This window comes from Anomaloglossus baeobatrachus, chromosome 3 (assembly GCF_048569485.1).
Source record: "Anomaloglossus baeobatrachus isolate aAnoBae1 chromosome 3, aAnoBae1.hap1, whole genome shotgun sequence".
In the NCBI taxonomy this organism is placed as follows: Eukaryota; Metazoa; Chordata; class Amphibia; order Anura; family Aromobatidae; genus Anomaloglossus; species Anomaloglossus baeobatrachus.
Genome location: NC_134355.1, coordinates 470860868 through 470876398, shown reverse-complemented (window position 1 = coordinate 470876398; position 15531 = coordinate 470860868). Strand labels below are relative to the sequence as shown.

At 49.6% G+C, this 15531-nt stretch overlaps 1 protein-coding gene across 1 annotated transcript in view; it reads left to right on the top strand.

Annotated features, from left to right (window-relative positions):
• Nucleotides 1-10721, top strand: part of TTC14 (tetratricopeptide repeat domain 14) — an 84932-nt gene extending 74211 nt beyond the window's left edge. The window contains 2 exon segments of the mRNA XM_075340587.1: nucleotides 9531-10281; nucleotides 10283-10721. Coding sequence (XP_075196702.1) covers nucleotides 9531-10281; nucleotides 10283-10309 — 778 coding nt within the window. The 3' untranslated portion in view covers nucleotides 10310-10721.
• Nucleotides 10722-15531: the final 4810 nt, after the last annotated feature.

The window sequence follows — 15531 nt, the reverse complement described above, 5'->3', positions numbered from 1 at the left end:
GGGGGATGGCAGCGGTGATGGAGCAGGGTCACAGGAGGAAGAAGCTGTGGTGAAGCAGGTCGATGCTGCGGCGGGTGTCCCAGATGCTGTGAGGGAGAGAACTTCCAGAGTCGGTGGTGCGGGCTTCAAAGAAATGGTGCCCGGAGTCAGCACATGCGCAGATTGAGCTATCTGCTCAATAATAAGCCGGAATCTCATCTGTGCACGTGCCACCTCCGGGTGCCATTTTCCTTTATTCCGCTGCTGGGAGATCAATGGGCTGGAGGCAATGCGTGAGCAGATGAGATCTTGAGCCGAGAGCTCCATCTGTGCATCTGCTGCCTCTGGGCCCCATTATTTTGAACCCAGCACCACCATTTTCAGGATGCCCCTGGCTCACAGCCCTTCACCGCACTGTTGTCCCCGAAACAGTCCGCAGCTGCATCATCGTCCCCAGCATAGTCTGCCTGCCTCCTATGACCCCTATGAAAGTTCTAATTTTGTTGTTTTCAACCCTAAAATAAAACTTAAGAGTTTGCTAATACCTTACTCATACCGACGTGGAGAATTATGTTGCTTGGTAACTTTTACTTCTTGATGAACGCCTTAAAAACAAACTATGGCAGAATTGCAGATTTTTGTGATGTAACCAAATTTGCCTGTTTTCCAGCACCGTATATGATAAAAAGATTGCTTTTCTTAAAAACTACCAGTCATCCTGCAATAAGAAAAAACAGCATTCATACAGTGTTATCCTTCTGTTCTTCCAGTATCCATAAAATGAAAGCTCAAAAAGTAAAAATAGCTGTGATAGAAATGGGTTAATGAACTTCTCAAGCTTTTGTACTATACCATATTTTTCTTGGAAATACATTGTAAGGTGCACTCCGGTTTACACAACAAAAATGCAGAAAACATGCCTTCTACTAATATATGGCAATTTAAAGTGAAGGGGTCAATATCATTAATTTTACTGCAATATGATAGAATAGGAAAGTAAAAGATCCATTGTTAGTTTTTCTCCTGCATGTGTATTATACACACAGCTTTTACAGCATGCACATTATGTTCACTGTCTGCTCCATGGACAGTACATACAATCATGGACTCTACATAACTGAAACATGTGCTTGGCCGAATTACCATGGTTTGATGTTCCTTTAATGTAGGTTACTGATCACATGACCTGAAAGATTGTTCTGCTACCATGTTACCCTGAAAATAGGGCAATGCCTTATGTTATCTTTTTCTGCCCTGAAAAGTGCGCTAGGGCTTATTTACGGGGTAGGTTTTATTTTTGGGTAAACACGGCTAAGTTTACCCCCCAAAAGAAGGCAGATTTACCCTCTCAGCACCCCCAGGAAAATCACACTTGCCAGACCCCAGACATCTGCGTCGCTATCAGGTCTCCCTGCATTCCACAGCAGTCGCTGTCGCCCCCTACCCTCCGGCTGGCCGGAAAGAAGTATCACTCGCGCATGGTTAGTGAAAGCTAAGTGATAGAGTGAGTGTGTGTGATGTTACTGCTATTGTGTGTAAGTTACATGAAAGATCCTTCAGCTATTCTCTCCTGCCTGCTCCAATTAAATCAGTCAGGCAGGAGGATTGACGGTAATTAACAGTGATCGGTAAAGGCTCTGTGTTGGCATATACTCAGAGGAAACTGCCTCAGAACCTTAAGGCACACACTCTTAAAAGCAAGTATTAGTTTTTCTTTATCGTTCCTATGGGAGACCCAGACATTGGGTGTATAGCTTCTGCTTCCGGAGGACACACAAAGTACTACACTAAAAAGTGTAGCTCCTCCCTCTGAGCTTATACACCCCCTGGATAACCAGATCTAGCCAGTTCATTGCTTTGTGTTCAGGAGGCATACATCCACACATGCATTCTCATCTGATTTTTCATTTTTGGGAAGATTTTGAAGAAAAGCGGGTCCAAGCCTAGACCCCCGGCATGTCCCTTCTCACCCCACTGTGTCGGCGGTGTTGTTAAGGTTGATTCCAAGGCTGGAGCCTTACATGCCGCACTCCTTCACCATCCCTCGGGCTCTGGCTTGAAGTGGGAGCCAGCACGGTTATCCATGCTTTGCAGGAGACCGGTCTCCATCCGCAGCCCTTCAGGATCCTGCTGGACGGAGCACTCATCCCCAGGGACATGGCCCTGCGTCTCAGCAAGCTAAGTACCTGAGACGTTTATGTTCTGGGGGTCCCTGTACTTTTATTATGTGGGGAGAGTGTGCTGAGTGTTTTTTGTGACATTTCCGGCGGGTTCTCTGGCTGTCGCCTGAGAACCGCGCCGATGGTGCCTGCGCGCCGGCCGCACCGCTCAAATTTAGGCCCCGGCTTCGCCGGAGGCCTACTTTCAGTTTCACTGCCCTCGCATGTCATTCATGCAGAGGGACAGTGTGGCTCCGCCCAGCGGCCGTTCTGCACAGGGGAGAGACACTCATCACTGAGTACATGTCTCCTCCCCTATAAGTCTCTTTGGCCCTCCAGATCCCGCTCTCAGGGTTGGCCCCGCCCCCTCTCCTCGCTCCAGCGCCATTTTATCAGCGTTTTCTCTGCAATCAGCACTGGATGCAGCATCCCTGCTGAGGTGCTTGGGGGTCCGGGCTTCGGGATCTGGAGGGCACACAACACCGCTCCAGCGGTCTGGTAAGCCACAACCTCTGGTTGTGGGTCTCCGTATATACTCTCTGGGGGTCACTCTGGCAAAGCCCCCACTTCAGCAGCATGTCTCACACGAGGAGCAAGGCTCCAAAGCTATATTCAGTATGCACTGCATGTAAGCTCCTACTGACTGAACCGAGCACATATCCACATTGTGATGCCTGCTCTGCCCTGACAATGCCTCAGCCTGGAATCGCCCCCCCAGTGGTCTCTCCGGCTGCTCCGGCTCCTGTGGCTGAACCCCCGGCTTGGGTAGAATCCTTCTCAGGCTGATGACACCTCTCTCTTAAGGATTCCACTGACCGCCAGGTTGACCTTCTGGCCAAATCTGTATATGAGGCGGCAGGGGCCTCGTTCTCCCCATCTTTTGCAGCAGTGTGGGCTCTCAAAGCCATCTCTGCTTCTCTAGAGGAGATGCATTCCCTCGCCAGGGAATCTATGCCCGAAATGGTTGCCTTAACTTCCCAAGCTTCAGCTTTTTCATCCTATGCCATGTCTGCCATGCTGGAGGCGTCTCACCGCACTGCGGTGGCTTCGGCTAATTCCCTCGCTATCCGCAGGATCTTGTGGCTTCGAGAGTGGAAGGCAGATGCTTCTTCAAAGAAGTACCTTGCTGGGCTCCCTTTTGCTGGATCCAGGCTATTCGGTGAACAACTGGATGAAATTATTAAAGAAGCTACTGGCGGGAAGAGTACTTCCATGCCACAAACTAAAACCAGGAAACCTGCCCAGGGTAGGAACCAGTCTAGGTTTCGTTCCTCCAACTTGTCATCCTCTAAGCCCTCGGCCTCGTCCACTAACTCAGTCAAGGACCAAAAATCCAATTGGCGCACAAAGGCGCGTCCACAGAAGACCGCAGGAGCTGCTGCCACTAAGGCAGCCTCCTCTTGACTATCTGGCCGCGCCAGCAACGTCCTTAGTCGGTGGCAGGCTCTCCCACTTTGGCGACGTGTGGTTTCAACACGTCTCCGATCAGTCGGTGCGGGATATCATCTCCCACGGCTACAGGATAGAATTCTCTTCCAGCCCGCCAAACAGATTTTTTTCTGTCAACTCCCCCCTGCTCCAAGGCCGCCGCCTTCTCTCAGGCCGTGGCATCCTTACAGGCCAATGGAGTAATTGTACCGGTTCCCGCCCGGGAACGGTTCAGAGGTTTCTACTCAAATCTCTTCCTAGTCCCCAAAAAGGACGGTTCCTTCCGGCCCATCCTGGATCTCAAGCTTCTCAACAAGCATGTTCAGGTGCGGCATTTTCGCATGGAGTCTCTGCGATCAGTCATTGCCTCAATGACCCAAGGAGATTTCCTGGCATCCATCGACATCAGAGATGCCTATCTGCATGTGCCAATTGCAGTTTCACACCAGCGTTGGCTACGTTTTGCAATCGGAGAGGAACATTTCCAATTCGTGGCTCTCCCCTTCGGGTTAGCCACGGCCCCTCGAGTATTCACCAAGGTCATGGCAGCAGTGGTTGCGGTTCTGCACCTCCAGGGGTTGGCAGTGATTCCTTACCTGGACGACCTTCTAGTCAAGGCTTCATCCAGCGCAGACTGTCAGCGGAGTGTCTCGCTCACTCGCCATTCTAGCCCAATTCGGGTGGCTTGTCAATCTGCCCAAATCCACTCTCACTCCGACCCAGAGGCTCACGTACCTAGGGATGCAGTTCGAGACTCTGCCGGCACTTGTGAAGCTGCCCTTAATCAAACAGCAGTCCCTCCATCTGGCGGTGCGCTCTCTGCTGAGGCCCCACCGTCATTCCATCAGGCACCTAATGCAGGTGCTGGGTCAGATGGAGGCGTCAATGGAGGCTGTTCCCTTTGCCCAGTTCCATCTGCGTCCTCTGCAGCTGGACATTCTCCGCTGTTGGGACAAGCGGACTTCCTCCTTGCACAGGCTAGTGGCTCTGTCGCCACAGACCAGGGGCTCCCTTCAGTGGTGGCTTCGGCCCCTCTCTCTGTCTCAGGGGCGCTCTTTCCTGGCCCCGTCCTGGGTGATCCTCACCACGGATGCCAGTCTATCCGGCTGGGGAGCGGTATGTCTCCACCACCGAGCGCAGGGCACTTGGACTCTGTCCGAGTCAGCCCTCTCGATCAATGTGCTGTAAACCAGAGCTGTGCTTCTAGCTCTCCTAGCTTTTCACCACCTATTGGCGGGCAAGCACATCCGAGTCCAGTCAGACAACGCGACAGCGGTTGCCTACATCAATCACCAAGGCGGGACACGCAGCCGCCTGGCAATGTTGGAGGTTCAACGCATCCTTCAATGGACGGAGGACTCCAAGTCCACCATATCCGCAGTCCACATCCCAGGCGTGGAAAACTGGGAGGCAGATTATCTCAGCCGTCAAACCGTGGACAGTGGCGAGTGGTCCCTGCATCCGGCAGTGTTTCAGTCAATCTGCCGCAAGTGGGGCACTCCGGAAGGTGATCTAATGGCATCCCGGCACAACAACAAGGTTCCGGTTTACGTGACTCGCTCCCACGATCCTCAGGCCTTTGCAGCGGACGCTCTGGTTCAAGATTGGTCCCAGTTTCGTCTGTCCTACGTGTTTCCCCCTCTAGCTCTCTTGCCCAGAGTTCTGCGCAAGATCAGAATGGAGGGCCGTCGGGTCATCCTCATTGCTCCGGACTGGCCCAGGCGAGCTTGGTACCCAGACCTGCTCCATCTGTCCGTAGAGGTGCCGTGGCATCTTCCGGACCGTCCAGACCTTCTCTCACAAGGTCCGTTTTTCCGCCAGAATTCTGCGGCTCTCAGATTGACGGCTTGGCTCTTGAGTCCTGGATCTTGACGGCTTCTGGTATTCCTCCTGAAGTCATCTCCACTATGACTCGGGCTCGGAAGTCTTCCTCAGCCAAAATCTATCACAGGACCTGGAGAATTTTCCTGTCCTGGTGTCGCTCTTCCGGCCATGCTCCTTGGCCTTTTTCCTTGCCGACCCTTCTGTCCTTTCTACAGTCCGGTCTGCAGCTAGGACTATCCCTCAATTCCCTCAAGGGACAAGTCTCGGCTCTGTCAGTGCTGTTCCAGCGGCGTATCGCCCGGCTGGCTCAGGTCCGCACCTTCATGCAGGGCGCGTCTCACATCATTCCGCCTTACCGGCGGCCCTTGGATCCCTGGGACCTCAATTTGGTCCTCACGGCCTTGCAGAAACCCCCCTTTGAGCCTCTTAGGGAGGTTTCTTTGTTTCGTCTTTCACAGAAAGTGGTCTTTCTAGTGGCCATAACTTCCCTCAGGAGAGTCTCTGATTTGGCTGCGCTCTCTTCGGCGTCACCTTTTTTGTTTTTTCATCAAGACAAGGTGTTTCTCCGTCAGACTCCCGACTTTCTCCCTAAGGTGGTTTCTCCTTTCGACCTTAACCAGGACATTTCCCTGCCTTCCTTTTGTCCGACTCCTGTTCATCGCTTTGAAAAAGCGTTGCATACTCTGGATCTGGTGCGGGCGCTCCGGATCTTTGTGTCTCGCACCGCTGTTCTTAGGCGGTGCACCTCTCTTTTTGTGCTAACCACAGGTCGGCGTAAGGGCCTCTCGGCTTCTAAGCCGACCTTAGCTCGTTTTATTAGGTCGGCCATTTCCGATGCCTACCAGTGTACTCAGGTGCCTCCCCCGCCGGGGATCAAGGCACACGCGACCAGAGCTGTGGGTGCCTCTTGGGCTTTCAGGCACCAGGCTACGGCTCAGCAGGTCTGTCAGGCTGCCACTTGGACTAGCCTGCATACCTTTTCAAAGCACTACCAAGTGCATGCTCATGCTTCGGCAGATGCGAGCTTGGGCAGACGCATCCTTCAGGCGGCTGTTGCCCATTTGTGAAGTTAGGCTCTGCCTACTTCTCAGTTTTTCTGTTTATTCCCACCCATGGAGTGCTTTGAGACGTCCCAATGTCTGGGTCTCCCATAGGAACGATAAAGAAAAAGAGAATTTTGTTTACTTACCGTAAATTCTTTTTCTTATAGTTCCGTATTGGGAGACCCAGCACCCTCCCTGTTGCCTGTTGGCAGTTTCTTGTTCCGCGTGTTTTCACCCGCTGTTGTCGTGGACAGAGTCTCCGGTTGTTCCGGTTCTTGCTCTGTTTTTACTTGTGGGTGGCTATTCTCCTTCAGCTTTTGCACTAAACTGGCTAGATCTGGTTATCCAGGGGGTGTATATGCTCAGAGGGAGGAGCTACACTTTTTAGTGTAGTACTCTGTGTGTCCTCCGGAGGCAGAAGCTATACACCCAATGTCTGGGTCTCCCAATACGGAACTATAAGAAAAAGAATTTACGGTAAGTAAACAAAATTCTCTTTTTTTTTTTCTTGCCTAAAAAAAGTGCATCTTAAAGTCTAAAGTTTGGCGCTTTGTATCAACGTTTTGGCCTGGAATGCAGATCTCTAGATTTGATAGCGGAGACCTCAAAGAGTGTAGTTTGTGTTTTTAATATGCAGTAGCGTAAACCGTTTTATTTTTGACCATGAGTACAGATGAGTAGACCCATGATGTTCGATTTGGTGGGTTCAGCCGGACTTTAGATAAAGTTTGGGACCTGAAGATCATTGGAAGTCACTAATTGGGCAGTTCGGGTCTCTGGCCAGATGCAGAGAGCCATAAACAGAGTACTTCTTGGGGCAGGTGGGCCTTTATTATTTTTTATTTATTTATTTTGCTAAAAGCTCGACAGTTCGAGTTACGTTCGAGAACGGTTCGAGCACCAAAAACGTAGCCTTACTGTGAAAAGCCATGTGCGCACGTTGCTGTCTGCATGCGTCCGGCGTCCCCAGCACAATCCCTCTCTTTCCTACTCACCGATCACGGGCGTCTCGCTGCACGGCTGTCACAAATCTGCGGTGTCTCTTCCTCTTTTGAAAATGGCTGCCGCTTCATTATTCAATCAGTTATTCCGTGCTTTCCCCGCACACCAGCGCCCATGATTGGTTGCAGTCAGACACTCCCCCACGATGAGTGACAGCTGTCTCACTGCAACCAATCACAGCCGCCGTTCAAACACTGCAAGTGGTTCACACTGGGCTGAGCACCAAGCGTAGCGAAGCTTGAGGGAGTGGGTTGCATACGTGAAGCACCCGAATGCCCAACTGTTTGGTTTTTTTTTTTGTGTAAAGTTGGTGCTTGAACATCGAACCTCAGGTTCGCCCATCTCTAACCATGAGTTCTACACTACTGTTCAAAAGTGTTAGGTAGATATGTAAAAAAATGCCATAAAGTAAGAATGCTTTCACAATGACAGTGTTAATAGCTCATTTTTATCAGGTTGAATGAATGAAAGGGAGATGTTTATCAAATCAATATTTGGTGTGACCAACATTTACTTATAAAACCGCATTAATTCTTCCAGCTACATGTCACAGTCCGGGATTTTGTATTAGTCAGATGTATCAGCAACCAATCATACTAGGCAGGTGATAATAATCATTATTTTCATATGTAGGTTAAAACACAGTAATAAACAGCAACCCTGTTGTGGGAGGCTTATGACTGGGTCAGGCACAGCTCAACGCTGCTACAAAGGTGAGGTTGTGAAAGACAGTTTCATGTCCAGGTCATGCTCTATGGCAAGACTGAGCTGCGAAGCAGGTCAACAAGTAGTTATTCTTCATTGGGAAAGTCTCCCAGGCAAAAATTTCAAAGTAGCCTCAATTCTAAGATTTACTGTTAAACGGTGCCTATTTGTTGATTCTTCTTCAAAAGAGCTTGAAGAATGTAGATGCTGTGATCAGCCAAGGAAACTTAGTGCAGCAAATAAAAACCGTATTATTCGTACTTTCCTCTTGAAATCGAATGTTCAGTAATGTCATCAGTTCAGAAATCACTGCAACCAGTGGGACCCAGCTAAACTTATCTACTGTTCGGCAAATTTTGTCCAGAAGTGGTGTTCAAGGAGGAATAGCAGACAAAAAGCCGTACCTTTTTGACATGGAAATGACATCAAGCAGCTCAACTATGCATGAAAACATAGGAAATGTTATGCACAAAAATAGCAGTAGGTGCACTGGACAATTAAAGTCAAAATGTGAAATAATTTGTTGTAACAGAATGCAGATTGTTCACTGATGGGGTGGTAAGAGAAAATAATCTGTGTTTGCATGCAGCAGTGTAGCACGGTGGAGGCTCCTTGCAAGTTTGCAGCTGCATTTCAGCAAATGGGAGTTGAGAATGTGGTGAAGATTAATGGCTTCCTCAATGTTAAGAAATCCAGACTGATATCCATCTGGTAGGCGTTTGACTGCAAATTTGTTCTGCAGCATGACGACCGCCCCAAATGTACAGCCAATATCTTTAAGAACTATCTTGAGTGTAATGAACAAGGAGTCCTGGAAGTGATGATATGCACCCCACAGAACCCTGATCGCAACATAGTGTCTAGAATTCTATGAAGACCGCGTTTGCACCCATAGATCTGTGGTTGGTTTTCAAAGATGTTTGGACCAACCTCCCTGCCAAGTTCTTTCAAAACTGTGTATGTTTTTACCTAGAATTGATGTATCCAAAGTGTGGTCACACTAAATATTGATTTGATTTAAATTTCTCTTCTGTTAATTCACTTTTATTAGATTTTGTTAATTTATAACAATTGATAAAAAAGCCAAAACATTTACATAGTGTACTATACATTAGAGGACCACATTTGCACATGCACTTACAAACTTTTAGCTCTTTAGATGTCTGTACACTTATTTAATAACCTTATCTTTTACGCTGACACGTAATAATGGTAGTTTAGTGTGTTGGCTGTGCATACTAAATAATATCACCAAGTCATGTTTTCTCTTAAACATTTGATGTTTCTCTTGTTTTGTTTTTAAGCAGTTCCACTGTCAGATTTCAGCTATGTATGCTTCTGAAAATATGTTTACTAAACTCCTTTTGTCAATTACTATTTATTGTGCTAGAAAGAAGAAATACAAAAGATCTTCATCTTCCTCATCAAGTACGTCTACTTCAGAGAGCTCTTCATCTTCTGCAAGCTATAAAAAACATAAGAAAAAGAGGAGTAGAAAGCATTCTGTATCTTCAAACCGCTCACGAAGACATTCATCTAGTGTGCCAGCTCGTGAAGATGATCAGCTTTCCCCACCTGCAGACACTTCAGCCTCCTTTCTCAAACAAGAAGATCGCAGAATATATGACAGCCGAGATAGACCTCACAGAAAATCCCTCGAATTCAAAACGAGGAATCGATCCCTGTCGTCTTCGTCTTTGGAATTTATAGATACTGCTGGAGGAAGGTCTGAAGATTCAAGAGATTCTTACAGTAGTGCAAAAACTCATGCGAGTGGTGGGACATCAAAAAGTGCGACTTCAGCCAGTAAGTATAGACCTAGTAAAAGAGATTCTACGACTTCAAGCAGCACAAGAGCAGAGACGAAGTACAGAGACTATCCTAAGGATTGTCACAAAGACAGCAAAAAATCATTCAGCCGAAAGTCAGACTCCAATCAAAGTAAGTATTTGACGTCTGACTGTGGAACCAACGAAAAAAAGCCTTATGATGGTGGTGGTGGTACATCACATGAACAGTCTCTCCAAAGAAGTGCGAAGACATCCCATAAAGAGACCACAAATGGTAATACAGGCACCAGTAAGGATTTACCTGGAAATTTACTTAATATTCTCGAACAAATTGCTGAGTTTGAGAAGGAAAAAGGGGGTCAAACAAAAATGTAACTAAAATGTTCTCCGTGTTAAAATGGGCCTTTTATTCTGAAAGAGCAATTTTATTTTCTGGGTTTATAATGGAACAATTCAGATTTGTTATATCTACATTTTCCTGATTTATGGAAGAGCTGTTTCTTTTGTACAAAGATGCTGCCTGTACTGTGAGTGTTCTTTATTTGTAATGTGCAGTCTTCATTATACGTCTGTGCACAAAGCTGCTTTACGTTCATAAAAGAGAAATAAGTTGCAGCACACCCCAACAGTGAGCCGCTGAGTTATTGGAATCATCCAAACAGAACTACACGATTGTCCACTGCCTTTTGACTTTTCCTGGTGTCTTCAAACAGTACAACAGTGTGTATCGAAAGTGCATCCAATGTGGTGCAGTATTGTTTTAATAAACTGATCCTGGCCTTTTCCTCATATTTATCAGTGTTGAACGTTTTTCTCAGCTTGTCTAAAGCCCCCGTCACATTTAGCGACTTACCAGCGATCCCGAAAACGATGCGACCTGATAGGGATCACTGGTAAGTCGCTGGGGAGATGTAACACAGTCAGATCTTACCAACGACTCAGTAATGATCCAGGTTGCAGTAGCGACCTGTATAACTATCTCTGCTGTCATTGGGACCCTGTCACACAGTGTCAAACATAGCGATGCGTCCTGCCCAGCAGGACATCGCCTTTGAAGAAGATTGTCAAGGACATTCAGCAACGACCGGCGACCTCAAAGCAGGGGCCAGGTCGTTACTGGATGTCACACACAGCGACATCGCTAGCAAGATCGCTGTTGCGTCACCAAAACCGTGACTCAGCAACGATGTCACTAGCGATGTCGCTTAGTGAGACGTGGCCTTTAGTATGCATCTTTATATAGTAGAGTTGCAGAGTCATGATGCTCACTAGGTGGGTACAACTGCAGAGATGCATATGGGTCTAACATTCTAGGTCTCTATCGGAGCAAAAAGCTGCACATTGGTTATCTAAATTAGTGAGCAGTCATATCCTGGTTAACAGAACGAAGGTACTACACCACATTATGGTCTTCATTTTGGAGTAAATCTTGTTCTAACTTGTCTTACAGGGAATCTGTCAGAAGGTACCCTAAAAGTAGCATAATGTAGGGGAGGAAAACCTGAAGCTAGGGATGTCACTTGTTCAGCAGCTTGTTGTTGGTTCTAATATAATCAGTGTTTCTTCAGCGCTCTATTGGGAGACCCAGACGATTGGGGTATAGCTACTGCCCTCTGGAGGCCACACAAAGCACTACACTAAAAGTGCAAGGCCCCTCCCCCTCTGGCTATACCCCCCCCGTGGTATCACGGGTTCTCCAGTTTTAGCTTTGTGTGCGAAGGAGGTCAGACATTCCATGCATAGCTCCACAGATTTTAGTCAGCAGTAGCTGCTGACTATTTCGGATGGAAGAAAAGAGGACACATATAGTGTCCCCAGCATGCTCCCTTCTCACCCCTGGATGGTGTTGTAAGGTTGAGGTACCTATTGCTGGTACAGGGCTGGAGCCTGACATGCTGTTTTCCTTCCACATCCCCTGGTAGGGCTCTGTGGAAGTGGGATCCTGCCGGCCTCTCAGCTCTGACGCCGGGCTCCATCCACAGACCCATTAGAACCTGATGGAGACGGAGCAGGAGTACGATCAGGGACAGGCCCTGCATCATACAGGTACTCTGTGTCCCCGGCAGGCACAGACACACTCCGGGCTGGCTGGGTGTTGTAGTGCGCCGGGGACCGCAACGTTGGAGTTAGTGTCCCTACAGATTACTGGGGGATTTTTTGTGTATGGGAACGCAGCGCCGACCCCCTCTGGACCGGGCGGCGCTGCTGTGACTTGTGGTGCGCCGGGGATCCGCCGTCCGCGCTTTTACGGCGGCGGCGGTTATAAATTGAGTCCCCGGCTTTTTGGGCCTAGGACGCCGGCAGCTCCGATTCGTTCCCGCCCCCACCCTGTCATTCAGGGTAGGGGAGAGACGCTGTTCGCTAGCAGCGACGAGGGCTGGAGCCTGATTTACATGCTCCAGCCCTCACACTAGGCACAGAGGGAAGCAGGCTTCCCGCTCTTAGCCAGGAACGCCCAGGGCCCGCCCCCCTTCTCTCTCAGGACGCCGGCAGCCATTACATGCAGTCTGGCTGGAGGAAGGACGCAAGGTTCTGGGAGACCTGGACTAGGGGCTATCTGGCGACCACACACCCGCTTTTTAAGCGGGCGGTAAGCGATTTTTCTGTGCTGGTCCCTCTAGTGCCTCACGGTGTATCGGTGTACTGTGTAGGATATAGAGATATTGTATTTCTTGCACTGTGAGGTCGCTTCTGGCTGCATCTCCCAGATCCCTCTGTGGAAGCAACAACATGCCATCCTCAAAACGCAAGGCTGCCAAGGCTAGGGCTGTGTATACTGCGTGTGCTGCATGTGGGGCTAATCTACCAGCAGGCTCCGATGACCCCCATTGTGTGCAATGCTCCGACCCGGTGCTGCTTCGCCAGCCGGAGTCAGGAGGGGTAGTGACCCAGGCTGAGACGCTTGTAAGTTCTGCCCCGGTGACAGGGACAGACTTTGCAGTTTTTGCTGATAATATGTCTGTGTCTATGGCAAAAATCCTTGAAACCTTGCAATCTATGCATGGGGCTCAGTCTTTGGGCACGGCGAGGCCTCTGTCCTCAGGTCCCCCTCACTTGGAATTAATCCAGCCCACAGGGGGGTCCCCGGCTTCACAGGCCGAGGATTATGACTCAGATGATAGCCCCAGCCACCCTAAGCGAGCTCGCTGGGAAAGACCCTCGACGTCATCACACTGCTCAGGGTCTCAGCGCAATCAGTCTCCCTGTGATGTGTCTGATGAGAGTGATCAGGAATCCATTCCTGGAACCCCTCTCAACCTGGATACCCCTGATGGGGATGCCTTGGTAAACGACCTTATCTCAGCCATCAATAGGCTGTTGGATATTTCTCCCCCAGCCCCTTCAGCAGAAGAGGCGGCTGCGGAGCAGGAGAAGTTTCGTTTCCTTTATCCCAAGCGTAAATTGAGTGCTTTGTTGGATCACGCTGACTTCAGAGAATCAATCCAGAAGCACGACGCTCACCCAGAAAGGCGTTTTCTCTAAACGATCTAAAGATACGCGTTTCCCTTTCCCCCCTGAGGTGGTCAAGCGCTGGACACAGTGTCCAAAGGTAGACCCCCCGATTTCCAAACTCGCAGCTAGGTCCATAGTTGCAGTGGAGGATGGCGCTTCACTTAAAGATGCCAATGACAGACAGATGGACCTTTGGTTAAAATCTGTCTATGAAGCTATCGGCGCGTCGTTTGCTCCGGCATTCGCAGCCGTATGGGCACTCCAGGCTATTTCAGCTGGCTTAGCAAAAGTGGATGCTATCATACATCCAGCAGTGCCGCAAGTGGCGCACCTTACCACGCAGATGTCGGCGTTTGCGTCTTACGCTATCAATGCGGTCCTAGAATCTACCAGTCGCACCTCAATGGCGTCCGCCAATTCGGTAGTTTTGCGCAGAGCCTTGTGGTTAAAGGACTGGAAAGCAGATGCTGGTTCCAAAAAATGTTTAACCAGTTTGCCTTTGTCTAGAGAGAGACTGTTTGGCGAGCCATTGGCTGATATCATTAAGCAGTCCAAGGGTAAAGACTCCTCTTTACCACAACCCAGAACAACCAAACCTCAGCAGAAAAAGTGGCAGCAGAGGTTTCAGTCCTTTCGAGGTTCGGGCAAGACACCGTTTACCTCGTCCAAAGGGACTCAGAGGACGCAAAGAAACTCAGATTCGTGGCGGGCTCACACGCGCCCCAAGAAAGCAAATGGAGGTACCACTTCCAAAGCGGCTACCTCATGACTTCCAGCCCCCTCCCTCCGCATCGCCGGTCGGGGGCAGGCTCTCCCGCTTTTCCGGCATTTGGATGTCACAGGTCAAAGACCGGTGGGTGACGGACATTTTGTCTCGCGGGTACAGAATCGAGTTCAATTCTCGTCCTCCAGCTCGGTTCTTCAGAACCTCCCCACATCCAGACCGAGCAGATGCTCTGCTGCAGGCGGTGGACTCCCTAAGAGCGGAAGGAGTGGTGATCCCAGTCCCTCCTCAGGAACAAGGGCAAGGGTTTTACTCCAATCTCTTTGTGGTTCCAAAAAAGGACGGCTCGTTCCGTCCTGTTCTGGACCTAAAACGGCTCAACAAACATGTGCACGCCAGGAAGTTCCGGATGGAAACCCTGCGTTCTGTCATTGCCTCAATGTCCAGATTAGACTTCCTTGCCTCAATAGACATCAAAGATGCTTATCTCCACGTGCCAATTGCTACAGAACATCAACGTTTTCTACGTTTTGTGATAGGAGACGACCATTTTCAGTTCGTAGCTTTGCCATTTGGTCTGGCGACAGCCCCACGGGTCTTCACCAAGGTCATGGCGGCGGTGGTAGCAGTCTTGCATTCTCAGGGACACTCGGTGATCCCTTACCTAGACGATTTATTGGTCAAAGCTCCCTCTCAAGAGGCATGTCAGCACAGCCTGAATGCTACGCTGGAGACCCTACAGTCTTTCGGATGGATCATCAACTTTCCAAAGTCGATCCTATCACCGACTCAATCACTAACGTATCTTGGCATGGAGTTTCATACTCTAGCAGCGATAGTGAAGCTTCCGCTGAACAAGCAGCGGTCACTACAGACAGGGGTGCAATCTCTTCTGCAGGGCCAGTTGCATCCCTTGCGGCGCCTCATGCATTTCCTAGGGAAGATGGTGGCAGCCATGGAAGCAGTTCCCTTTGCGCAGTTTCATCTGCGCCCACTTCAATGGGACATTCTCCGCCAATGGGACGGGAAGTCAACGTCCCTGGACAGGAAAGTCTCGCTTTCCCAGACGGCCAAGGACTCCCTACAATGGTGGCTCCTTCCCACCTCATTGTCTCAGGGAAGATCCTTCCTGCCCCCATCCTGGGCAGTAGTCACGACAGATGCGAGTCTGTCAGGGTGGGGAGCAGTATTTCTCCACCACAGGGCTCAGGGGACGTGGACTCCGCAGGAGTCCACCCTTCAGATCAATGTTCTGGAGATCAGAGCAGTGTATCTTGCTCTACTGGCCTTCCAACAGTGGCTGGAAGGAAAGCAGATCCGAATCCAATCGGACAACTCCACAGCGGTGGCATACATCAACCACCAAGGAGGGACGCGCAGTCGGCAAGCCTTCCAAGAAGTCCGGCGCATTCTAATGTGGGTGG